The following is a 27813-nucleotide window of genomic DNA, read 5'->3' on the forward strand; positions in this document are numbered from 1 at the left end:
ATGGGACGAACGCTCACCCAGAGAACCTGATTCCCGGTGTCACCTTAAAGGTCATACTTGGAAAACGATTGATGAGGCTGCGATAACTTGTGTTTCCTTCCCATCTCGCCGACATCTGGAAATCTGTGCTCGGTTATTGGAAAAGTAACTACGATGTAACACCCGATTATTTTACTAATTTAACGCTTAAATTACAGCCCATGCATGGCGTCAGGTCTACCATGGGGATATGAGAAGGCTGTAAATTGGCTAACTGTCTCGTTGATCATTCCATGAAGAAATCAGGCCGTGGCTGACGAAATATTAGAAATTAAAGTCTATCAGCCCACTTAACGCAAATTGCGGAAGCCAGTTAGGACCAGTTAGAGACCTCCTCCTCCTCTTTCCCCCTCCTCCCCCCACTCAAATTCTTGCGTAGCAAGTGAGAAAGTTGCCCGTGTCTTTTTTAGAAGTTATTCTCCAAAATTCCAAACGTTTTTACTTAGGGACGGACCATTATTTTTTTGGAGGGGGGGGGGGATGAAAAATATTGAAAAAAATTGTTTGCAGGGCCTAGAAAGACAAAATAAATTGTTTGCAAAAACGATATGTTTAACAAAAAATAGTAAGAATTTCGAAAAAAAGTGTTTGCAGAGGTGCATAAACTAAAAAAAAAAGTTTGCAGAGGAAAATTTTTCACCCCCCCCCCCCCCCCCCCCCCTCCAAGAAAATAATGGTCCGTCCCTTATCAGTGGCTTCTGGAATCGTGAATTTTTTCCGGATTTTTAAGAGGCCGTCTTTCTGAAAAATACCCACTCAATTCGCATCAAAAAATAATTTTGCATGAAACTCTAGCAACTGAAAAACTTTACCGAGGCTAGAACTTAAACATATCTGGTTTGATTCAAAATGATTTTCTGGCCGCGTTAGGAGCCGTTAAATATTTTGCCCTTCTGGCCCGCCGCAACGTCTTTGTATCAATTTGTTCATAAACATTTCTAGGTTGAAAAGAAAGTAGCAAGTTTTCCCTCAATTTACCTAGAAATGCGAAATCAAGGATATAATGACCACTACTAATTGGCATCGAACGAAGTCAACGAAGGTTGAAAAATGACGTAGATTTAGAAGCGAATATTTCAATTTCGGGACCTAGCTGATAACTCTACTCTACACAGCCGAAAAGTGTAGTCCTTTATCGGCTAAAATGTTCACAATCACTTGTACTTTTTTATTATTTTAAAAGTAATGACCGTAAACTCGCTTTCACGCTTTTACTACCTCTTGACCAATTTAAAATCTTTCACGTATTTATATTTATTTTTTCTTGCTTTCGCTGTTGATCTGTTTTTGTAATAATTCGTTACAATCCAGAAACGTGTATAAAAGTTTTATGCTTTTCTTTCCTTTCCTTGAATCCGCCTCGTTTCAAACCAGTTCAAGCCCAATATCGCGGGGAATTCCCGCGCGCTCAGCCTCGAAAAGCACTTCTGACGCAACACCTCGGCACAGAAAAGATGAGGTTAAAAAGGTTACGCTGACAAGATTGAAAGCGAAAATATAGAATAGATACTTAAACATAAATGCTTCTGGGATTCCTCGTTTCCTAGATTTTAAAAGCTGCTAGGAAAGTTACATACAGGGAAAACTTGCAAAATGGTCGGCAAAATATTTTTCGTTGAGGGAATGGGTCGAGTCTGTTTTTAGTAAGTGACGTAGTTTACGTCATTGCACGAAAAAACGTCCGGGGATTCCCCGCCAAATCCGGGGCTTTCATATACGCTTTCGCTTTCCAAACCTGTTTTTGTGCTCGGAAGAAAAGGAAGATGTTTGTACGAAGCAGTTTTTCATCCATTCCTACTTGTGTTTAGTAGCATTTACGTTAAATTGGGCAATCGAAGTGTATCGTGATTGGAAAAGCCTTCAATTGTGGCGCCTTCTGATGCGAAAGGAACTTGACTCATTGCAGATATTCTGGATTCGTCGATCGATCTTCCACGCCACATATAATTTTCTTGGACACGAAACTTCGAACTTTTACAGTTGTTTTGGGTCTCCCTGAAGTTCTAATTTCGTGTTAAGAATTTGAAATGCTTCAAGCTCTTCCTTGAGCGTTTAGAACAACTTCATTTCAACAAGGCGCCCTGTTTTGAAGAGTTTTGAACGGCGATTTCAACGAACTTTGCTGCTTGTAGTTGATTCACGTGAATTTTTTCTGATCGCCATGACTGAATCTGAAAGCCCCACGACCTCTCAGGTAATGAGTAGCTCTCAGTCAAGTGAGGGAAGCAGTATTGGTGGATTTGTCGTGGTGGACAAGTGCGATGAAAGTGTACCAAACTCGGACAGTAGCGAGAATGGAAAGCCAGCTGAAATTCCTTCGAATAGCGAAAGTTTGGCCCAAGCCGGAAGTATGCCACAAGATGAACTTGTAGAAAGAGTTCAGAACCTCACCAAGGAAAATGAAGAATTAAAAGGTGTTCTTCTTCAAAATAATAAGCTTCTTGAGGTAATATTTACGCTTGAAAACTTTTTTTTTTGAAATGGGGGTGGTTTGTCAGGCGTATCTTCAATGTAGACTTGTATAGCTAGTAATGTATTTCTTGGCCTGTGTTTTGATTGATAGCTGCCTGTAAAAGAGACATCTTAGCTTAGGGGATAAGGCGACCCAGCTCCTAAAGTGGTCAGCTGCGTATATCGACTTTTGTCATTATATGTGAGGTAGCCTACTACCTTTCATGTACTTAAATGTGTTTTAACATGTAAACATGAGGAGAATTTTAGAATTTATCGCTTATGAAGATTCTTACTATTGACTGTTGTTACAGGAGTATTTTCGAGATCTGGCCAACATGCAGAAAAACCAAAAGCAGACAAACGAATCCTTGCGAAGAGGGTACGATCATGCTAAGGAGGTTGTAAAGAAACTCAGAGAGAGGAATGGAACTCTGAAAATGGAACTGAAGAATGAACAAAACAAAAATTTGCAACTTGAAGAGCAAATGTCGAAACTAAAGGATGTGAGGTTAAATGGGCCATCCTCCCCCCTTGGCAATGCAACGCAAGATGATCAAGGCAAGCCTGCTCAGGTTCACTCTCTGAATGAAGTGATCAAGAGGCTGGAATCTGAAAAAGATATTTTGGAAATAAACAACAGCAAACTGCAAGAGCATATTTCCTGTTTGAAAGCAATGCGGGAAGCTGAGCCAGTAAGATATATTAAATAATAAACCTTTTATTGTCGCTCTTAAAATAATAATTCTCTTTACTAAGTGCTATACGTAAATCATTGACTCCTGTGGGTTTCTGAAAAAAATGCCTAGATGATTTACTATACTATAGATCGATTCAAGGCGGACCAGGGGGGTGGATTGCATGGCTAGCCACCCCTGTTGATCCACCAGGAAAATGTAAATAAACACAAAAAATAGAAAATAAGGACAATGGCACTGGGTAGGGTGTAAAAATTGTTGATATTTTTAACAAAAAATAAGATTAAAATAATTGCAATCATCTCTCCCCTCCCAATAAAAAACCTGGGGCTAAAATGAAACAGTAAACAAAATATTTGTTACCAGCCACCCCATTTGAAAATCCCTGGGCCGGGATTCAAGGCGTGATACTCAGTTAAATATCTCTGCTTTGTATCTCAAGAGAATGTAGCCAAACTTCATATTTTGACAAATTTAATTTGTCAAAGTATGAAGTTTTTGACAGTCTAGTTTTCATAATTGAATTATGGAAACTACAGTCCACTTCTCCAGTTCTTCCTACTTTATCAGCTGTTAATTAACCCAACACATCTTCTGTCAAGAAAGGTGGTGACATCACAAGTGGTGCACAGACAGTGTGGAGCTGAACAGGCAGGCAGGAGCCTGGGAGAAAAGGGGTGGGAGGCGGGAGAAGAGGGGTGGGAGGCGGGAGAAGAGATGGCAGGGAGGAGGATTCCCAAGGTGGCCGAAACTGGGGGAAATTGAAATAAAATGCGCAACATTACATTATAATTTGCAAATGGACAAAGAGGAGGAAATCACTATGGAAAGGGGCAGGAAGTAGGAGTAAGAGGTACGGGAAGTAGGAGAGGTTCAGACCCCCTGTCTCCCTCACTACGACAATGCTGACATGGATTGAGTGTCCACTTTAGGGAGTGTTTTTTTTTGCAGAGATTTATTTAAATTGTTTAACAGTTTGTATCATTTAATTTGCAATGTGTCCATTGGTTCCTATTTATTTAACAGAACACTGAAACAGATGACTGTGAAACTCTGGTCTCCCTTGAGTCTCTAACATCTGATATCCAGACCAGTCCTGAAGTGTTACAGGAGAACTTCAAGAAGTTGGAAACAGAGAAAGAAATATTGATGGTGGATTTGGAGAAGATCAAAATTGAGAAGGAACAAAAACAACAGCAGTGCAGTCAACTTGAAGAAGAACGTGATGAGCTTTTGAAGAAACTTGCAGGTTTTGAGCAAAGGCAGGCATTAGAGGTTGAAGACATTAAGCCAGAGATAACTGATGATCAAGCTGCCGCTGCAGCTTCCAAACAGGTGACTGAGTTGTGCCAACAGCTTGAGGTTCAAACAGAGGCGCTGAGCAGTCTTAAGGAGGAACTTGATGCTGTAAAGCAAGAGAGTGAGATGTACAAGAGGAAGGCAGAAGAACTCGAGAAAGGAAAGGTATGTTTAGGAATTAAACCAAAAAACAAACATGCTCCATTATAACACATACATGTACATGCAATTATCTTACCTTATTAGTAAATAGGAAATTAACGCTTGTGTTAATTAAGGTATTTGAAATTAACACGACTTAAATTAACACGTATTGAAGAAAAAATTACTTCCCAATAAAGGAAATTAATGCAAAAGAGGGGGTAACATTTCAAAATGAAGGCAATTAGTGCGACGCACACAACAGGAACAAGTATATTTCATCACTTGTAGGCGTATAATCTTAAATGGAAACAATGTTTGTGGTACTTTTCCCATTTCAAATGTTCTTCGCAGTATCAGTGATAGTGGCAGATTACCACCCTGATAAAATAGTGCTTTTTCCCTGGAGTCAAGATGTGTGGACTGTAACGAAAAATTAGGGGCCAAAATAATGGAAATTAAGGTCATGGAAATTAATGTTCCACTTAATTTACCGTGCGGAAATTAACGTTAACAAAAATTAACGCGACTTAAATTAACGTAAATTTTTGAAATTCGCGTTTATTTCATGGAGCGTTAATTTCCTATAATAAGGGTTAATAGAGAGAGGCCCTAGCTAAAGAAACTCAACTCTCACAGTATTTCTATCATGGATGCCACAGGTCAGGAAATGGTCAGGGAGAAATAAAATTCTTGAAGGTCGAGCTAGGAAAAGTCAGAATTTTATTTGAGTAGAAAAGTCAGGGAAAATTGGAATAACAATACCTCTGATTAAATCCATTGATGGCCGGAAGAAACATATCAGGTCAATTTAATCTGCTCAGTGATGCGTTTTTTGGAACGGAGGCGATTAGCCACTACTATATCTGACAATTTGTATTTATTGGGTCAGGGAAATTTTATTTTTATCAGGGAAAAGTCAGAGAATTTTAAAAAAATGATGTCTGTGGCAACCATCATGTTCTATTCAAACCCATGTGAGTAAATGGGGGAGTGTTTAAAACACGAAATGGCGAAATGATACTGAAGATAAAAGCCAAGGTTATATGGTATTACCGTTCTACTGAAATTTTCATGTTGCCGAATTTTTCCTTGTAGATAAGACCCAAAAAATAAAAGAAACTGCAATCACAAATTCTCCGTCACGGAGACCCGTCACGAACCTATGGGTAATTTTGATTCCAGTCTCTCCCTGTTAACAGGGCGCTGTTTGATATGCCTAGGACATTCTTGATTGAGATGTCGGCGTTTCGTTTAGACATCAGAAGAAAATGATTTGTTTATCTGGTATTTGCCACCGAGTCTCGGCTATGAAGTAATATGCTCTGAGCTCCAACATCAACAAGAAATGGATTAACAAAACTAAATCTACTTCGCATTAAAGTTTATACACAATATCAGTGGCAAACGTTCTTTGCACAGAAACGGAGTAACGTTCGATGTCTATATCAGTCCTTCGATACAATGTAAGCTCTGTAGTGCAGTGCAGATACTGATAGGCAACTTGGCAAGTACTAAATGAAAAAAATATCCTGGTTTGCTGTGACCTTTCAGCAATATGTTCAATTTGGCATTGTGATAAGTGACTAGTATTCATTTTATTCCTGGGCCAGAACATTGAAATGTTCCCTTGAAATAATTCAGTCTAGACATGTAAACAGAACTGCCTTGAAGTTCAAAGGGAAACCAAACTTTATTATTTACGTGTATTTATCTTATCATTTCGCCATTTCGCCATTTAGTGTTTTAAACACGCCCAGTCAATGGGTAACTTCAATTTTCTCAGAAACGTGATAAAATGTTGTTGGGTATCCAGTGCTGGACTAGCATCCCATGGGGGTGGAAAGGGAGGGGGTAAGTAGCAATACTCCTAGTCACTTCGTGCTACCAATGAAAATGGAGTAAAGCGCAGGCACCAATTAATGAGCCACTAGACTGCTCAGATTCCTATGATATGGCATGTTATGTATTTGTGCAAGACTACTCTTTCAGCATTGCTTTTTGTGTACGTACCGTATACCTGCCAACTTTTTATGGGTCAAAGGCGTGAGATTTTTTTTCTGAAAGTGCCGGCGAAGAAGACACGACCATCTCCGAAGATTTCCGAAGCCGTCCGAAGTATTCCGAAGATGTTCCGAAAGTATCCCGGTTCCAGTTCCAGGACGTGTTTGGCTAAACATGACGTTGTTTCCAATGCATTTCTTGTCATAACTCTGAGATTTTCGGGAAAAGTATCATCATTTACTCATTTTAAACAGAGTTTTTGTTTCTCGCATTGGTTTGAGTTGACATTTTTCTGGATTGTGCGTCAGTTAGGCTTTAATAACTCACATTTTTCGACTAGGCGTGAGAAATTGCTTCGTAAGCGTGAGTTGGCGTGAGATCGAAGTTTTCAACTCACGGGCGTGAGACTCACGCCTAAGGCGTGAGAGTTGGCCGGTATATTACCGGTAGGTGTATTTAATGCAGATCAGTACTAAGAAATAGTTGGCCTCTAGGCCCATGTTAAGTTGTAGAGGAAGTAAGATTATTAACGGCTTGTTAATTCCTTAGACAACCACTGAGAATGAGGATATTGAAACAATGAAACAACAGCTACAAAACTACCAGGAAAAGGAGAGAGAGGATCGAGAGGCTGCTGCTAAACAAGCAGCTTATCAGGCTGAGCTGGTGAAGGAAAGTGCTGAGCTAAAGCAACAGCTGGAAACAGAGAGAGAAGCACTTGGAAAACTGAGGGGAGAGCTTGATAACTTGGCACAGGAGAGGGATGTGTTTAAGAGAAAGGTTGAAGAATTAGAGACGCACCCAGAGGAGAGCAAGGTTGGTATCACATCAGAACAAGAATTCCTTAAATAATGATTTTAAACAAATTGTTCTCTGTCATTGCCTACTGCCAATAATTTGCAGCCCAGTCAAACAGCTTTTAATTACCAAAAAATAAAGACATGCATCCATCCTCAGTGGTAGTGGAGCAAAGTAAGTGGGGGGGGGGGGCTGGAATCTAACAGCTCTGGTCTAACACCTGCAGCAATTTGAATGTATGCATTTTTAAGCCACTTTTGTGGACTTTTAACCAAACTTGTTCACCAGACATAAGTGACAAAATAAAGGGTTTTACATAATTAGATATTCAACAGAAATTATTTCATATGTGTGGCTCAGTGAGGGGGGAATTTAAAGGGCCTCAATGGCAAACTTGAACTGCTCAGGGAACCATTATCGGAACAGCCCTTTTTAAATTTGCAATGGACCTGCAGTTAGTTCTCAAAAACAATTGTGCAGTAATTGATATTTTTAAAAGGTGATAAACAGTGTGTTGCAGCTTCACCTATTCAGCTGCATGTACAGTACTGTAAGTAATAGTAAGAGACCAGTGAAGAGAATGACTGGTTCTTTTTATTAATCACACAGCAGGCAAGTGCTGATGAGTCATTTGGAGAGGCAGAAGACACAGAACAAAAGGGAGTGTTAGTTGGAAAACTGAAAAAACAGATCTGGACCTACCAGAATCGTGAGGGAGATATTCTAAACAGGGAGAATGCTGTTCTTGAGAAGGAAAAAGAATACAAGCAGGTTGGTTAAGTGCACAGATGCACTCAATTTTTTGTTCAGACTGTCCTATGTTTCGACTCTAAAAAATCGGGATAAATTTTTGGTGAGATGGAGAGTCCGAGTGTCAAAGACATAAGCTGCTAGGGGAGTCTGGGGCTGATCCCTCCACAGAAAATTTTAAAATCTTGATGTTTTGAAAGTCCATTTCTAGTGTACTGAGACAACAATTTCTGTCAAAAAATTTCATTAAATTTATCATTATTTTTGGCTTTAACATTTTGCCATCTGGGCAATTCAAGTGATTTTACAAAATGCACAAAAAATGTTAGTACTAATTTACAAAAAGATTAAGACTTGCCTGGGAGAGATGGTGAATTCTTATTCTGTCAGTCAACTATAGTAAAACATCCACCAGAAGTAGATAATTTTTGTTTGCAGCTTATTGAGGAAACCAAGAGGCTGGAACTTAAGCTGGCAGAAGCCCTAAAAGTAAAGGAAGCACTCTCACAAGAAAGGAAAGAACAAGACGAGGAGGCACAGTCACTGAAAAGACAGCTCAGCAGCGTGTCAGATGAACTCAGCGAGACTCACGAGAATGAGGTTAAACAGTTGAAGGAGGAATTAGAGAACACAAACACAGCAATGAAGACCGTTCTGACCAATGCTGAGCAGCTGAAAGGCAATATGACACAACTCATGGAGCAGAATGAAAATCTCACTGCAGAATGTGAGAAGCTAAAGGCAGAATGCTCTGAAAAGTGGGTTCAAAAAGTCTTTTTGTGTTCATACATTCATACATAGTAACCGTAACCATTGGTTTGTACTCTTTACAGGCTGATGATAGTTGGATATAATGCAGCTATATATTCAGCTCTGTTGTTCCATCTATTTTTACAGTATAAGCCCAATTGGGTTATTCCAGAAAAAATACACACCCACCCGACGGATGGCAAAAATTTTTGACCCCCCCCCTCCCACCCAGATTTCCCAAGCCATTAACCCCCCCTCCTGTGAGAATTTCCAGTTTGCCATATCCGTTGGGGGGGGGGGTGTATTTTTTCTGGAATAACCCATTCCGTCTATGGTGTGTGCCTGCAGGGAATCATGGTAGTTGTATTCATCGTTGCTAAGTCTTGCAGGACCATCGTTTTCTTGGCTGCATGATGAAACACAATTACCATGATTCCCTGCAGGCATGCGCCATAGAGGGTATCGACATTGAACTTGAGGTTGTTTGTATTTTATTTCTTGAAAGTTCTTTCTGATTGGCTTGTTTTTACCCAATTAACTGTTTTAGTTGCTTCAGTGTAGTTGCTAAAATGTTGACAACTTTTGCAGTGAAGTTAATTTGTACATATAAATCTATTGTAACTTATTAGGTCAAAACTTATTTAGTTTGTTCACCAAAGCCCTCCACATTATATAGACTATTTATACGCTATTAACATATTAAAATGTTTAAATTGTTTACAAACTAAAGACTGTTTTTTTTTTTTAACAGGGAAGAGGAGGTACAGTCGTTGAAGGAACAACTAAGCAGTGTGTCCAGTGAACTGAATGAGACTTGTGAACGTGAAGTTAACCAGTTAAAAGAGGAATTAACAAGGAATGGTGAAGCACTGGCAGTTGCTGAAGCTACCCTGGAGCCACTGAAGGTTCAAGTGACTCAACTCATTCAGGAGAATCAGTCTCTTTTAGCAGAACGGGAGAGAATAATGGATGATTACACACAACAGTGAGTTCAGCATGTCTCGTTAGAATAAAGTGGATCCAGGGGGAGGGTTAGGACAGTTGCAACTCTCCTTACTCTTCCCCCTGCCCCTGATTCCATGAGTAAATTGTTCAAAATGAAGGGATGTACTAGCAACATCCCATTTCCTCCTCATTTCATAAAATCCAGTCTTGATATCTTGTAGTGTATATGTGTGCTTTCCTAGAGTCCAGAGGGTACTCAAGGATAAAAGTGCTGCAAGGTGCGAGGGAGTTTTTTATGTGAATTTTCTGGTTAGGGAAAGGTCAGGGAATTTGTGTTTTTTTTTTTGTGGGTAGCAACCCTGATAACCTTTTTGTAAGCTTTCAAACATCACCCTGCATCACTCCAACTGTAGTCAATGCTAACATGCATTGCTTACAACAAGGCATTTATTTAAAGTAGTTATATCATGGAAAGCACATAAAATTATTGAAAAAAATGGCCATTTTTTCTAGTTTGTCATTCACAGTCTGTCTCTTCCTCAGTCTATACTATCCTTGTTATTTTCGTTTTAGTATTACCTCTTTGGGGTTTTTCTATCTTACAGTACAGTTACAGTTAGGTTTCTTTTTCAATTTGAAGGAAATTTTGCGCATCAGAAAGTGGCATACACAACGTTAAGGCTGAAAAAAGGCCAAAATTTAACAACGTGCTAAGAACGTGCCCAAGGCTGAAAATTGGTTTAGATCGAATTTTACTTTTTCCTATTTGTTGAGTGACAAATATATGTACTAAATGAATAGATCTTTATTTAAATCCACCTGTAACCAACATTGTCATTACTCATTGGTGACTTAAACATGTACATATCGGTTAGGAATGAATTTACTGCAATACCAATTTCTTTTAAAGTTTAAAAAAAATAAATATTTTAAGAACATTTTAGGCTCAAATCTTCAAAAATAACACGTTCCTACTTAAAAAAGAGTGTAGCCCTGTTAATCGGCATTTTTTGTTGTTGCTTTGCTAGGGAGAATATGTATCAAGACCATCTCCATAAGATAACAGAAGACAGTGAAAATCAGAGGATAAAAAGAGATGAAATTATCAAGACCCTTAGAAAACAAGTGTCAGCTGTTGAAGTTGAGTTACAGAAGACACGTGTACAACTGGAGGCTGACAAGTAAGTTGGTGTTATTTGACCTTATTTAATTACAGTTCATATTAGAGATATTCAAGCTGGTGCTAGTAGGCAAGGATTGCTTTCACTTGGCTATGCTACATGTCTTGACCACTGGCTCACAAAACGTACGTTGGCTTGACTGTTTAACCAATGCATTTTCCACGAATCGTTTGCAAATGTGATTTTCATCTACTATTTTTTCCACGCTGTTGCACATCTTTTCCTGCGCTTTTACACCACTTCCCCTGCGTTGTTACACCACCTTTCCCACGCTTTTACACTACTTTTTTCCGCGCTTTTATACTACTTCATTGTACTTTTCCAGCGCTTTTACACTTCTTTTCCCGCTCTTTTACACCGCTCCCTTTGCTGTGCTTTTACAGTGGTCTTAGTATCGCGACAGTCGTTACAATCTACTCAATACAAACTGTTTTGGAGCCTTATATTATACAATTTTAGTCCTATGGCAAGAAAACAAACGGAACAGTTTACTTTTTTTTTCCTTTTTTCCCTGTTGAACACAAAAAGATGGCTTTAAGACATCTGTCTATGGCGAAACGTAGCAGCGAGGAGAGGTTGTGTTAAACTGGCGTGGTTATTGAGAGAAGGATTGATAGCTTCTTTTACCCATCTTATTTCGCCTCATGTTATCTTTTTATATTTATTGTGGTTCTTTGATTTGATAGCGCGGTGCTCCAGCAATTAAGGGAGGAACATGAGCGTGTGGTGACAGAATACGAAGAACTGCTGCAGTCTTACAATGCCACTAGAAACGCCACCAAGGTCAGTTCTTTTTGTTCAAACACTGTAATGTTACCAGTGACTCGTTACATTGTGACTCGTGATTTTAGTAATCTTAATTTTTTTAACATTATTGTAAAGCGCCTAGAGCAGGCCTGGATAGGCGCTATATAAATATTTATTATTATTATTATTATTATTATTATTATTATTATTATTATTATTATTATTATTATTATTATTATTATTATTCCCACGTTTGCCGTCCTTTACAAACATGTATTTTCCCGCGCTTGCCACGCGTGACATGTTTCCCGCGCTTGCCACCTGTTACGTTTCCCGCGCTTACAGTGCTACGCGCCGTGCAGGTGCCACTTAATAATTAAGAGTTTTTGATTAATTTTTGACAACTTTCTGATGGCTTCTGTTTTAACTGACAAATGAACGATGAATGCGAGAGGTGACAGAGGCGGAGTTGACAATTGTCGTTAAGCGAGTGTGGAACTTGAGAACTCTGCCTCTCACAGTTCTTGCACTTCTATTGGCCAGTTCAAACGAAAGCCATTTGAAAGTTGTAAAAAATAGGTTGAAAAAGGAAATTGTCAAGAATTAATCAAAAACGTTATCAAGTAGCAACAGTAAGGTGCGCAGCACTGTTAAGGGAGACTTGCTGTTTGTTACCAAGCATCAATAAAGTTGATAAGCTTGACCTAATTTTGTAGATTCAATAACTTAACCTTACTTTGTTAAAACTAGCGTAAATAGACTGTTTACAGCAGCGGCTCTATTTTCTTTTTTTCGATCATTGAACGCGGGAAAAGAACTACGAGAGAACTGGACGCCAGCGCCTTTCGGGGTCTTTTGCGCTGGTAAATAGAGACAGTGGACAGTCTACATCAGTAATCCGTTACAATTTTCCCCAATCATTGAACGTCCTTTATTGTTTTTCTCTTTTTTTCCTCTTGGTTGTTTTCAGTTCTTCTGCTTTTATGTTTTCATGGAAATTTTTATATGGCATGAAAACAACTTAAGATGTAATTAATTTAAGTGCTTGTAACTGTTGCAGCAACGCGAAAGCGAGTTGTTAGCCCAACTGGATGAGTCAGACCGTCTCAGTGGAAAGCTGAAAGAAGACGCTGGGCTCAGAGAGACAGAGATAAACAACTTAAGACAAGATGCATTTGACTTGGAAAGGCTACAGGAACGGATTCCATTGCTCGAAGCTCAGGTAAGATAACTGTCATTCCACAGAGATTGTAGGGGAAACGCGTCAAAACCGTTAATTTTCGTATCGTCATTTATTTAGACTTTTCAGCCAGTCATTTCGCTGTTAGGTGGCCTGAACCTTTTTATGTTAGCTGTTATGCAGACCCCCCCCCCCCCTCCCCCCATCTAGGGTAAGGCTCTCCACCAGTGAAAGTGCGCCTTGCTCTTTGTGGTAAATGTTCCAAAATAAGATTTTCTCATGTAGGCGTACTTCTACTGTTGTTCAGGTGCAAATATACATTACATTGAGCGTTTTCACTCTCGTGACCAGCGGCCATATTAGTTTACTAAAACAAAAGATTATTTTTGCATAAAACTTGACTTTAATTCCCAGAGGAATGGCTTAGTACACCAGCATGGCCGCCATTCCTTTGTTTTGGGACACTAATATGGCTGTCGGCTGCCGTGTCGCCATATAAAAACACTCTATATTATTATTAATGCGGTTTTAATTTCTTCTTGTACATGCAGTTGTTTACGTACGAAAACGATTTTAAAGTTGAGCGTGAAGCCAGAGAGAAGCAACACGGGGAAATTCTGCGCCTCAGTGAACAAGTTCAGCGGCTTACGGAGGAGAACCGACGCTATCAGGACGAGATAGACCAGCTCAGCAACAGAGGCATGGCAGAAATGCAACGACGGCATGCCAGTTTAGTGCCTGAACCTCGCGACATTCAACAGCAACAGCAACAGCACGAGCAACCAAGAGGCTGGTTTGAAGGTTTGTTACCAATGTATGCGCGTGGGCCTGGTGACCCGTCGCAAGTCCCGAATCCCGAGGGTGAAATGCGGAGCCCTGGCAGGGCAGAAATGGGTGGTGGTCAGCGGGAACAACGAGCTCCCCCTGCGGAGGAAGAGGACTTGCAGTGCCCAACCTGCCGTCGAGGTTTTCGTGACTTTTGACATTCTTCAGGTTCACGCTGTGCAATGTAATGGCGTCCAGGCCCCGCCCGCCCCTGCCGAGCAGCCTGAGAACCAGTGCCCAAGTTGCATGGAGGTATTCCCGGATTTTGACACGCTGGCAATCCATGTTGAGGAGTGCTTGGATCGAAATCAATAAAATGGATCCAGAACTAATGTGGAATGAAGCTTTCCATTGCTGGTAGCGGGGTTTTCGAGTCTGTGGTTTTATAAAGCCCTCAAGTTGGACTATTCGACTTTCATTTGGTACTTTCCTCAAATGGAACTGAATTTAAAACTGTAATATGGAAAAAATTGAGTGATAGAGGCTGAGGCCTTCACTACTAGAACGGCTGCTATCAAAGCTGCACAGACAGTTATGATATGCGGCAGTTCTAATTATAAAAGCGAAACATTTTTAATAGTTTTGTTGATAACTTCGTTATACATTTGGAAGGAAGGTTATAAAAGAGGGATAAACAAGCTTAGTCTTAGGATCGCTGAGAGATCTGATCAGAAATAAGCGTTTCGTTACGTTTCGTTATGTTTTTTTATTGCCAGCAACAAATATATTTTTGGTCAACAGTTTGCCTGAGCCCGCGGTTTTGGTCAGGCAAGTTGCTAGGCAACATGACTTCATATATATCCTCGTGAAATGTCTACTGTACTCAGTTCGTGCATAAGTGCTATCTATAAATTTCAAATCATAAAATTTAAAACGGTTTTACTAAAGTATGTGACGACGTGCGTATATCTTGCAAGGCGTTTATTGTAAACCAATCTCTGTCAAGTGATTTTTGGCAAAAACAAATCGATTTAAAGTTGAATTGGAGTTTCCTAGATTCTGTGCTGTAAACCTGGCTGAGGCCCCGTCTACACTGACCCGGGTAAATTTGAAAACGGAGAAATTTAAAACGCCGGGTAAAATGTTCCCACGGGAAACTTTTGAGGGGCAGCAAAATTAGTATTTCAGCGAACAGAACTAGTTATGTAGCCTGAATTTCAGACATCCCTCTCTGGTCGCCTACTTCCGAGAAGGAGCAGGCGACCAGAGGGAGGGGATGTCTGAAATTCAGGCGTTCTAGTTATGTACGAGAAGAATTTTAAGCCGCCAGAAAAGGCGATTTTTACGAGTACTGCCGGCAGGCAGGATAGGCTAATGCACAAGCAAACGCTACCCAAACTATTGCAGCGTAAATTTTTAAACGTAAACCGTGTTAGTTACTTAACCGGTAAGATCGTACCAATTGTGGCTATTAGTTTAAATTCGATAAAGACCACTACTTTCTGTAACTTCAGGTTTTGTTTTTGCGATGTTTAATTGCACTGAGCCCATTAATGGGCTCCTGCACTGAACCAGTGGCTTGGTGATGTACTAAAGAGAAAAAAGTATTTGTTTTATTAAAAGAATAAAGATTAAAGATAGTTTTAAAATACAGTAGAACATATGTTAATAACGTAGAGTCCGTTGCAACTCGCAAAAGTTTGTTGTGTGTTAGTTGGTTTTCGAAACTTCTCGAGTTTAGATGCCCAGAAGTTGCAAAAAATCAATCAGAGAATTATTTGAAACTTTGATGTAAAACCACTTTGGTTTCCTAAATGTATAGAAATTTTATTGTATATTATCATACCCCAACAGTAGCAAACTTTGTTTAGACTAGCTAACCGGCGCTAGAGGTATAAATAAAATGTGATATTGAAAATGCTGTCCTTTATTTAGTGCCTATGCTTTCTTGTTCCTTATTCCTTCCTCTCTTATATTCTTATAGTTCCGCATACCCTCTTTTTCTTTCATTATTCCTCAGGTTTTTTAACTTGAAAATCCACGAATGGCTTTTTGGGGCCTGAAGATTACATGCGTTCTAGTCGAATTTGCCCGTTACGGTACGAGTTTTCCCTCGTTTAGGCAAGGAAACTCAGGCCCCGTCCACACTAATCCGGATATATAAGGAAAAAGCATCTTTTTCAGTCTCCGGTTTAACCAACCGTCCACACTAATCCAGATCAGTAAATTGTCCACCGAAAACAGAACTTCTCGAAAACGCTTCTCAAAGTGGATTAATTTGAAAACGCCGGATTTTCGTTTTTGTGTGGACGGGAAACATTTTTGAAAACGGAACTTTTCGAAAACTCTCTTCGAATAAGTGGGTATTTATAAAAGGAATTTTATCTGTTTTTGACCAAAATAGATGCGTTTTCAAATTTATCCGGACTAGTGTGGACGGAAAATATTTTATACTGCATTTTCAAATTTATCCGTTTTTCACGAAGTTTCAGTGGGCTCAGTCTTGTTTTCGTTTTTGGCGGCTCCTGGCAGGTCACGTGATCAAAGACGCACGTTCGTTGCCGTGGTGTCGGCGAGATCATTGCACGCTTTTTAGACAGCAAAAAATATGAAAGACAATAGCCACAGACTCTCCGGAATGTAAAGGGGTCAAGTCAGTGGGAGAAGATTATTCAAATTACCCACAGAAACATTTCAGATGCATTTTGTCTGACTACACTGCGGAGATACGGAGAGAATAAATCACAACTGAACAAGCCAGACATGTCTCACAAAGAGGTAAGAAATATTTACGCTTTCTTTTTGCTTTTTCGCGCCTTGCATGGGGCTCTAGTAAGGATCAAAAGGCAGTTAAAATAGCTGAAAATCAAACGGTGCTTATCTAGAAATTTCCTTTGAATACCCGTTGACTTCATTGTAACGTCAAAAGCCACTTATTTTAACACGGTTTCGCCTAGCGATATTTTCTCGTCGTCTGAAATTCGTTTGAAGTTGTGAAGTGAACAGTATTGGAGAAACAGTTTTCAATTCTGTTGAACTTCACGACCGAAAAATTTGATTCAACACCGCTTTATAGCTTAGGTTTAAAGACCATTGAGTTGGTTGTTTATTTATAATACACTTCATTGTTATTTCAAAAGGCAGCTAGAAGTGGACTAGTGTTTGTGAAGCTCTTCAAATACATTCCAAGCCCACTAGCATTTGAAAATCAAACTTCTGGTACTAAAACTTTGCTGTGATAAGAATAAGATTACATTTTATTATTAGTCTTCTTGACATAAATTTAAAACAGAAAATAACAAGTTAAGTTAAGCTCACTTTAATAGCGGCTTATAAAACTTGTAGCTTGAACGGAAATTCAGCGATTTATAAAAGTTCCAGTCAAATGCTATTTTTTTAGTAAGCATAATGGCATTTTTACTTCATTCTACTGGCACTGCAAGCTCTGCTAACAGAACACAGTAATAACAAAACGAGGTCAAATAATTTTTATGCGAACAAAAAGAGGGGGACCATTTTAAAGTATCCTCTCTCGCTTATGCCTCACCCACCCCTCCCTCATTATGCAAGTGACCCATCATTCCCCGCGAGCTTCCGCGTTGAGTCACATCCGTTTGCATTTTGGGAGGGAAGGAAATATCGACGGGCATTTTGCCCTAATAACAGAACTTCTAATTTGGTTGCTGGCCACTTTTTGTCGAACTATTGACCCGGGGAACATATACAGGACATCATCAAAGGGATTGAATTTTCCGATCTGCCTTGGAAATGTCGACAAGTTCGGAGGACGGCGGCGTTAATTTGCACATTCCGAAAAAGGTTAGTCGCACGAATGCTTGTTCCAATTTGTTCGTGTAATGCGATATAATATAAGTCTGTTATTTTCAAGATACTGAAAATGTTTGGAATGTTAGGTTAGGGAAAGAACACGGCTGTTTATATCGTTGATCGGTGTGTAGCGTTTAAATTGATCTAACGCAATTGCAATGAAACTTCTGTTCCGAATTATTTTGGAAGCCACGTAGGAACTAGGATTAATAGCTGGTTCGTGTTTGCGACCAACGGATTTATTTCTGCAAGCATATTCTTGATTCATTAGCGTCGATCGATCGGTTCTGTGTTTCACGAGTAGTTTAAAGTTTAAGCTTATATTTTTCGTTGTTTTGCCCCTGCTTGCCAGCATGACAAAGTTCATTTGAAGTAGAGGTTGTTGTGTTTCGGATGTGAGCTGTTAAAATATCATCTTCGTTTATAGAAGCTTATTTTATGTAAAAACTGTTTGATTGTGATATCTCTCTTCTGACATTATTGTCAAATCTTGTCGAAAGGGAGCTTTCTCGTGGTCAAAGCTTTAATATGTTTTATCCTTGAGAAAGTTTACTGTAACTGATACAGTAGTTTAGATAAGTTCAGGTAATAAATCAATCTCCTAGGGGGTTGTGATAACTGTAATTGTGTTACACTCCTTTTGGCTTACAAAAATTCACATTGAAAAACAGCTAATTCTATTTGCATCTTGCATATGCCAGTGAGGAAAGATTTATGCCCAAATGAAAAATTTTCTTCAGTAAGAATAAATCATATAATTCTATTTTTTTTGACTTGTGAGTTACATGTAAACGTATCTGTAATTGGCTGTATTTTGGTTTGAAGTAACAATGCAGCTGTATAAAGACTTTGTAAAAATTTATGTGTATGCTAATCTCTCTCTGTGTGTTTGTGTGGTCCAACAAAATTGACATCCATTAGCACCAGTCTAACAATTTTTTCTTGTGGCCTAGATGTAAATAAACCTTTACTTGTTTATAGCCTAGAAAAAATATACTTCTGGACTTATAGACTATACAAGATATCCCTCCCGATGGAGCAAGCTTAAATTTTGGTTTTTTAACTAGACTGTGGTTCAAAAGTTGAAATAAAAACATAACTTGCTGATAATTTTACAGCAAAATTTTATAGATTAAAACTCTTAGAGTATAGTATTTATGAGTTAAACAGTGGTTTTCATACATTTAACATTTGTGGTGGAAGAGGCATTATAGCAACCTTTATGAGATCAGTTTTTCTATTTTTGTGGGAGTTATAACAAAAATTAGAGTCATGTTTTTAGTTATATAATGCATAAAAATTGTTCAAGAGAGTTGTCACCAGCAATAAGCATAGATGACCAAAAAAGGCCCTGCCAATTTAGCCGTGAAAACCCATCAAATATCCACACTTAACCCCCAAAATATGTATGAAAAGTTCCTACTTGGAGATTTCCTAATTCTGTATCCAGGAGGCTCTCAGATTATTCAATACCATATAAGGTATTGTCAATTATTTATTTACTTTTATTTGCGTTAATTTTTTGACCAATTTTCCTGAAAATTATTTTAGACCCCTTTGTGAAACGTCATCGTTTCTGCTTGTATTCATGTAGGTATGTTTCTCTTTAGTACACTTTAGGCCATGAGAGGAATGCTGGAGCACCTTGCCTGAAGTGCGGCCCAGTGAAATGTGAAGGGGGACTGGACTTGCATTTCTGGAGGTAAATGAGGCTTTCAAGCAAGTTATGTGTTCTAAGCTAAAATTTACCGAGACTCTAGGCAAAGAAACCAAGGCCATAGATCACTTTGGCTCACTGCATTGCAGAATTTACCATGAACATGACATAATCCTGGATCTCCCGACAACATAAACAACAACAAAAACCTTATGTCTAAAAAAAGAAACAAGAGAAGATCCTATCCACTTGCAAATAACATACAGTTTATTTTGGCAGTTTGCTATACCCTTAATATTATAAAAAGCTCATAAAATAAATTGATCTTCCCACAGTTAAAAACTGTATAGTATGTGACAATGGTTTGACATGGTTCACTGTAAATTACTGTAAGTTCTTCAAACTTAAAATGGACTTTTGCTGTTTTGTTGACTGACAGGAAAATCTGCAAAACATGCAAGTGTAAACCCGAGGAACATGACATCAAGAGTGTTGAAGAAGAGGCCCATAAGCTGGTGGTACACAGCCTGTTCTCTGAAAACTCCCCTGTTGGACACATCCGTGACTACTTCCGCAAACTGGAAGAAGCTAACAAAAACAAGGGACAGCAGTCCGAGTATGCCAAACAGTATGCCTGGGTTCCACCTGGCCTCCAACAGGGCGTGGTAGGTACCATACACTAGAATATTGACATAAAGGTTCTCTATAAAGGCTGGTTTTTACCAGGCTGATACAAGCTCAAGCATATGCATAAGCACAATAAGAATGATCATACATCTTCCCCTTATGCTGCCCTTATGTTCCTCTTGTGCATAAGTGCATATTAAAGGGACTGTCACAGATTTTATAGCTACATGTAAATTTAGGCATGGTAAATGCCCATCTAATTAGTTGAAATATAAAAATAACCTCTTAAAACAGTGAGGGAATATTTCAATAACACGACAAAAATTGAAATGGATTATGATGTGGGTTTTTGAATACTGTTGGGCTGAACACTTTTTGAAGTTAATCTTGTTTGCTTGTAACTTTAAATCATAACGTCCGGGAGACACATTTAGTTGCAGTGAACCTATGGTTTTGTCTTTTTGATCCATAAGTAATTTCTTTGCAAACATTCAGTTTCATAGCGAGTATTTGGCAAAAACTTGATAAAATAACAGCCGTGACACAGTCCCTTTAAGAAGAACGCTGCAGTTATGGCTAAGCATAAGCACAAGAAAACAAAGATTGCATGTTCTTCTTGTGCTTATGTTTATGCCCATTCGTAGTAAGGACAGCATAGGAATGGGTGTGTTTACAGTGCATTTGCTTGTGCTTTAATTGTCCAGTAAAAACCAGCCTTAAATACTTGCACTTTTTTAAATAGCACATCTGTTCTTAACCAGAATCTTACATTGGGTTGTTCCAGAAAAAATCCACACACCCCCGACGGATGGGATTCTGGAAATTCTCGTGGGAGGAGGGGTAAAAGTCTCTGGAAATCCAGGCAGGAGGGGGGGTTGAACTTCAAAAAGTCTTCTGCAGGGGTCATTTCAACCGATAATTCAAGCGCTTCGAACGTTTAGTTCGGTTACACTTCAGCGCCCTCAGATCCTGAAAAAGTAGATTATATTTTTGTTCATATATTTCCCACCTGACATAAAGGATAATCTAAGTTCCTTCACAGGTCTTTTTAGAGCAGAAAACGTTAAAACAAGATACAAAATTAAAGAGAACCCGTCACAAGATCTCACAACGTTGTTACAACGAAGATCGTGAAACGCCTGACACATTTCTACTCGCCTGACACATTTCTACTCTGCAAAAGCCTGGTAACGAATGTTGTTCACAGCGACTTTTGACACAACGCAATGGACGAATCTGAAAGTCATCTTAAGCTGCTTTAAAAATAATTAGTTGAATGTACATGTTAGAAATTCATTTCGCGATAGGGAGCTGTTTCAAGTGCTTTTGTCTTGGCTACATTCTCTTCCGCATAATTTTGCCTTCCCGAGAGAAAGCAAAAAGACTTTTTGTAACTAAGGGAGAGGCGACGCCCCCACAGAACCTGCCGAAGGTAGATGAATGAAGTTCCACCTAAGTAAAGGACGAAGAAGAGACAGAAGTCCGATCCAGTGGAGCGACCTCTCAAAAGAGGCAGGAGACTTGCTCTCTAGGACCAACAGCGGAAAGGGCGTTGAGAAGATCCTCGTCCCTTTTCTCCTTTCCGTTCCAGCGAGATTAGCTTAATAATAGCTGATGCTTTAGAAATTAAACAAGAACATCTTCTAGACATGATTGTGCATATTTTCTATTAAAATTTAATTAAATTTTAGCATAATAATTTTTTTCTGGAAATCCAGGTGGGAGGGGGGGGGGGTCTTTGGTCTTGGAAATCCAGACAGGAGGGGGGGTCTTGTGCTTCAGGAAATCCAGGTGAGAGGGGGGTTAAAAAACGACCCCATCCGTCGGGGGTGTGTGGATTTTCTCTGGAATAACCCATTCGTGTTCCAATGCACATATTTATGTTTCTAATAGATAAGTATGCTTCTGATTTGTTTTACAGTTGATGAAGTACATGGAGGCCTTGCCACCCCAAGTCAAGCCTAAGGTTGGCAGTGATGGTGCAAAATATCGCCGCAAGCAAATGATGTACCAGCTGCCTATTCATGACCACGATGAAAATTATTGTGACAGTTTGACTGAACCAGAGAAAGCCAGCATGAGGCAGTTCTGTGAAGACAGAAATCAGAATGCCCTTGGCGTGGGTGATGTCCGAGAGAAGACCAACCCTGTCTCTAAGTGGGTAAGTGAATAGATTATTGATTGGAAGATGAATTGTTCAGCAATGACACAAGCATGGGTCAAAGAAAAAATCTGAGTCCCCGACAGGAATCAAACTCATGGCCTCCCAGGTACCAGTTGGACGCTCTAACCAACTGAGCTGTGAGAGACTCACAGAGAGCTGGGCCATTTACTAGGTTGATATGTGCCACAGAATATTATTTTGCACAATTTAGTTTATGGGGGCAGGAGCCCGGAAGAATAAGAAGCGAGAGGCAGGTAGAGGAGGGGATGGGAAGTGGGATTTCAAAGGTGGTGGGAACAGAGAGATATTGAGAAAAATTGTGCACCATTACATAATATTTTGCAATAGAAATAGTACTAATTAGTTAGTTAAGCTAGTCAGTTAGAGCAGTTTTCAATTCAGTGTCTTAAAACCAAAACCAAAGTAATCACTGGCCAATCACAAAGGACACAGACAATCCAGTGAACCAATCAAAACTCGAAGCAAATACATGTAGCTGGCACCAAGCGCGGGAAAACGTGCGCGAGCGAGCCACGATTGGTTTTGGTTTTAGTTCTGATTGGCTGAGAAAGTGGCGCGAGATTTTTAAGCCAATCACTAAGCGTAGTAATGCAAAACCAAAGTAAAATTTACTTTCGACACTCAAGTGAAAACCGCTCTAAGCTAGTTAGTTAGTTAGTTAGTTAGTAATTAGTTAAGTTAGTTAGTTAATGAGTTAGTTTTCATTTAAAGGCTTTAATGATTCTTAGTTTTATTTCCATTTTTACAGCTTAGCTATTTTATTTGTTAGTATTTCCTTTTATCACTGATGTAAATTTTCAATGTAAATTTCATTTTTTAATAATATTTTACTGTAAAGCGCCATGAGCCATGGATATAGCACTATATAAATCGTTTTATTATTAGTATTATTTATTACAAAGAGGCAGATGCCACTAAAGAAAGGGGCGGGAACCACAAGTAAAAGTTATGGGAAGTGGGAGGTTCAGATCCCCTGTCCCTCCCCCCCCCCCAACAATCTAGGGTGGATCCATGTCTAGGGATGGGGCACAGAACCCTTCCCTTTTGGTGCAAGTCATGTACTTTTTCAATGTGGTCCCACCCTGTATGCAAGTTGCTTGGATTTACTTCTGCAGTGGCCTGTTGGCTGGTGGTTTACATGTCTGCTCCAGGTCCGTAGGTCTATAGCTTAAGTTTAGCCATTGTCTTTGTATTCTTGGGCATGGCACTTTCACAATGTTTCATTTCGCAAACACTTTTCGCTCTCAGATGCGTTCTTGCCACATTGTGCTTGAGATTAAAGAAGAACTATTTTGACAAGTGATTTTTGTGAAAGATTTTGTATGCTGGATTGATTTTAGCTGAGATACATTGGACGGAAAATAAATTTGTGGTGGCATTTTATGTTCTGGGTGAAACATGTTAACAGGATTATCATTGCAAAAAGTCCATTTTCGGATTCTTTGTTTCTTTGGGAGCAAAGTATCCGTGTGATCTGAGATCAATGATCCAATTTTGAATTTTCCCAAAGAAACACACCCTTACCTTCTAAAAGTGGGGATCTTACTAACTGTAACAGAGTCGGTTGGAATAAAAAAGTATTCATGGTTTTTTTTTTTTTTACAGTTTTCTGTAACCCTGACATAATTCTCATTTACAGGTGTGTTACCGATGTGGTAACGGCATTAATCTTGGTGAGACAGCTGTGTTTGCATCACGTGCAGGAGAGAACAAGTGCTGGCACCCAGGATGCTTTGTGTGTTCAATTTGTAACAACCTCCTAGTGGATTTGATTTACTTCTACAAGGAAGGAGCTATCTACTGCGGCAGACATTACGCTGAGCTGTATAAACCACGCTGTGCTGCTTGTGACGAGGTATGTAATGAAAAAAAAGCCGAAAATAATTATTCCGGTTTAGCTCGTGGGCCCTTATTTCGGGATGGCGCACTTTTCCCCTTTTTTCGACTTTTTTTGCTTGTTTACAAGCAAAAATAAGGAGAATAGCAGTTATGTGGGGTAATCTGGAACCGGAAGGAACCACATTTTTGTTAACTCTCAAGGGACTGTTTTAATTTCTCAAGGGAATACTTTCCGCTGTGGGTGATCAAAGCGCGTGACTTGTAAAGTGTCACTATAGTTGTGCTTCAGCACTTCCGTTCTTGAAGAAAAAACGTGACTTGTCAAATTTACAAACGTTATATAACAATCAAAAACGTGAGTAGCCCAAATCTTACGTCACATAACAAATTAAGAATGTAAGGGGTTCAGCGCTCGAAGTCAGCGAAGTTTAAAACGATTAAGAACGCAATTTGTACTGGTACAAGTCTTTAGTCTTTACTAACTTCATGCAAAAAAAGTCGATATCTCGAAGAGATCTTTGATTTTACCTTAATCTCTTAAGTGCTTTAAGTACAAACCATGTACAGTCGAAGCTCTCGATACGGACATATCTATAATACAGATAATACAGACACCTCCCTATTACAGACAGTTCTCTTGGTTCCGAAACAGACCAAAATTCATATAAACTCTACCTCTGTAGACTCACTGTAATACGGACATCTCCATAATACGGACACCCTTCCCTGTCCATTTGTTGTCCTTAATAAGCTATTTAAGAGGTTCGACTATTTGTATATTTAAAAAAAATGCTCTAAGGGATTATTTAAATCTTGAATTGTTCTCAACTTCAAACTACTGTAAACTCGGTGCCCTCAGCGCTATGATTGGGAAAATAGGCATATTGCAAGGGCGATTGTTTTTTGTGTGTTTGTTTTTAAAAAAGGATCTTAAAACTTAGAGACGTTTATTTGAGGAGGAGTCGAATCGTTACAGTAAATGAATTCTGTACCTTTTCTGCATGTTTCCTTGTGTAGTCTAGGCTAGTTTCAAATTTAAAACTGGCTACAAATGTAAAGAAAAAAGTGTGTGTCAGTCAGTGTGTTCTTGAACGAATGGCTATTGCTCGAAACGTCATCTTTTCAAATTCACCACGGCAGGTTAGAACATTGTGCATGCAAAACTTATTGTTTACCTTCAAACTTTTTTTCTGTCTTTGTGATTGACTGTAAACACTACATTCATGGTTACCACGGACATCAGTTTCAAAATTCTTGATAAAAATACACTTTCCCTGACCAAATAAACACACAAAATGTCAGATAGAGCAGTTTTCAATTGAGTGTCGTAAAACCAATACCAAAGTAATTACTCTGGCCAATCACAAAGGACACAGACAATCCAGTGAACCAATCAAAACTCGAAGCAAATACATGTAGCTGGCACAAAGCGCGGGAAAACGTGCGCGAGCGAGACACGATTGGTTTTGGTTTTACTTCTGATTGGCTAAGAAAGTGGCGCGAGATCTTTAAGCCAATCACTAAGCGTAGTAATTCAAAACCAAAGCAAACGCAATTTACTTTCGACACTCAAGTGAAAACCGCTCTATAGTAGCGGCCTCAAGACTCCGTGTCCAAAAGTACTTAAAGGGACACTGTCACGGGGATTTTAATGCTTTTCGGTAAAAAGTAATAAAATTGGCGAAAAGGTCTTCTTGTACATGAAATGCACCTAGTGCATCAAGATGGAGATAGAAAATAAATTGTTGTTGAAGGAAGACGGGAGTCATTATAATTTTTAGGTGTTTTCCAGTCCACAAGGACAAAACTTGAAAAATCAGCCTGACTTTTTCAAGATGAGATCTAAAGTTCCTGATGGCATCACAATAATATCACTTGTTTATCACTTCAGTACACTTGCGTGGTGATTTTTAACAAAATTGGACCCAATTCGAAGTGTCCATATGTCTTAAGGCTCTTGAGTTTTTGAAGTGAAACTGGTGACAGTGTCCCTTTAAACCTAAAAAATTGTTTTGTTTCGTTTTTGCAGCTGATCTTTAGCCGGGAGTATACTCAAGCCGAGGACCGCAACTGGCATCGTAAGCACTTCTGTTGTTACGAGTGTGATCTGGATCTTGGTGGTCTGCTGTACGTAGCTCGTGATGGTCATCCTCACTGCATGCAGTGCTACAACCGTCTGTACGCCAAAAGGTGCTTCGAATGCCGTGAGATCATCAACGCTGACGCGCAGAGGATCGAATACGAAGGCGAGTTCTGGCACGCGACTGACGCGTGCTTCAAGTGTGGCACGTGCAGGAGATCGTTGATTGGCAAGCAGTTCCTACGCCATCCCAAGAAGAACCAGATTTTCTGTTCTACCGAATGCGCCAAGAATTACTGAGGCTGCAAGATGTACCAAGGCCGGGACTCTAGTTTTAACACCTTGATTTAGTTTTTATTCATGAACGATGTTAGGTTTTAGAAGTCGAGATGTATTATTATGAAAGAGCGATAAAAGGAATCGAGACAGTTTAGAAGTCATACATGTAAGGTTAAAGATCGAGCGCGAGTTATTTTGTAGCTAGAGTTCAATGCTTGAGAAAGAAGGTTTCTGTGTGGGGTCGAAAGCTTCTTATTTGTTATAATATTCGTTTCAATTCCCAATTGTATTCCCTAAGTTAGTGACGTGCATATATGGCGCATCATTATAATGGAGCCTTTAAACCAGCATTTAAAACACCGATAAAAATACAGGTTAATATTATTGTTATGTATTACCATCGCTAGGTATTTGTTGGAAACTTAAATAAACGCAGGGAATTCTCTTTCACTATCACTTAGCTAAATGTCCGTTCAAATTTGAGCAGGTTGTAATCCTCGCCATCGTTAATCGTTCTCGCTACGTAAATGGGTTATGTCATTTCTTGAACACTGTTCTACAAAAATAAACCACTTATGTGTACCTCAAAACGTTTCTGACTTAAATATGTGACTATTTAATCGTGGGGTGTCAGGGCTTTCGAAAATAGCCCGAGGGTTTTCCAAGATTTCCAAAAAATTCAGATCAGCAGCTGCCGGTTGCTTACCACATGGCGGAAAGATATCTATGAACATACTACATTTAGCGGTGATACACCCGACCAAGCATGATAAATGTTCATTTTTGGGGCCACGCTTTGCTGCAAAATAATATAAGGCCAACAAGCAGCAAAATAATAAGGATCCAGGCTCAAAGATTTTTGGGCTTCTTCCACCACACCCTCGGACCCTCAGCCACAAGTCGTTTCAAGTTCTGAAATAATAGCGACCTTCAGGTTGGACTACGAGTACGACATCGAGTACGAGTACGACTTTGGAATTTCGACACAATTGTATCCCCCAAACTATAACTCTTCCCTGTTGCTGACTAACACATAAGTAAACGTTAGGGATAAGATTGGTGTGATAAGTGATTATAGGAGGCACACGAATTTGGTTTGAAAACTCGTACTCGTACTCGTACTCAATCTTGTACTTGAAGTCCAATCTGAAGGTCGCTAATACTGACGGTTTGCCAACTTGTGCAAACTTGCGACCCCATCTAGTCAGGACGTTTTTGTGTTTGTGTTGACTTGCGTCCAGTTCCTTTGATCCCAAATTCGCACACTAGTCGACGCTAGTTTAATCGCCGTTTGCACAATGGACACTCGGATTGCTAGTTGGCACGTTGATATTCAGTTGTTGTCCAACGGTACTAAACCGTTGGAAATAAACAGCTGTTTAAAATAGGTCCTACAGAAGTGGCAATGCCAAATGGGCAGTTCGCCATTCTTTGATCAAGGTTCGTGGTGTTTCGTCAATGCTATATCCTAAAAACTATCTTTTCCTCATTACCCGCCTTTGCAGATGCAGTTGGAGGAACAAGCGCCAGTTTATGATGGCGACATCACTTCTCCGAGAAGTGACTGAGT

General features: G+C 39.4%; 1 protein-coding gene and 1 pseudogene across 3 annotated transcripts; both read left to right on the plus strand.

Annotated features, from left to right (window-relative positions):
* The first annotated feature begins 1757 nt into the window (after window positions 1-1757).
* Window positions 1758-14420, plus strand: LOC144653637 (uncharacterized; annotated as a pseudogene). The gene is made up of 11 exons (XR_013570780.1): window positions 1758-2485; window positions 2805-3185; window positions 4215-4652; window positions 7182-7448; window positions 8040-8201; window positions 8619-8938; window positions 9682-9915; window positions 10904-11056; window positions 11743-11839; window positions 12864-13025; window positions 13535-14420. The product of XR_013570780.1 is annotated as an uncharacterized LOC144653637 (transcript).
* Window positions 14421-16304: 1884 nt separating this feature from the next.
* On the plus strand, window positions 16305-26833 carry LOC144654365 (testin-like). Of its 2 annotated transcripts, none has more exons than XM_078514497.1 (6): window positions 16305-16526; window positions 19187-19278; window positions 19673-19898; window positions 21782-22021; window positions 23685-23900; window positions 25914-26833. In XM_078514497.1, exons 1-6 carry the CDS (start codon window positions 16512-16514, stop codon window positions 26262-26264), a joined length of 1140 nt encoding a protein of 379 aa, XP_078370623.1. In that variant the 5' UTR covers window positions 16305-16511; the 3' UTR covers window positions 26265-26833. The 2 variants fall into 2 exon arrangements, with proteins under 2 accessions (XP_078370623.1, XP_078370622.1); XM_078514496.1 differs by lacking the exon at window positions 16305-16526 and adding an exon at window positions 17339-17567.
* Window positions 26834-27813: the final 980 nt, after the last annotated feature.

The sequence above is a fragment of the Oculina patagonica genome, chromosome 5 (genome assembly GCF_052425735.1).
Source record: "Oculina patagonica isolate OP01 chromosome 5, crgOcupat, whole genome shotgun sequence".
Lineage (NCBI taxonomy): Eukaryota > Metazoa > Cnidaria > Anthozoa > Scleractinia > Oculinidae > Oculina > Oculina patagonica.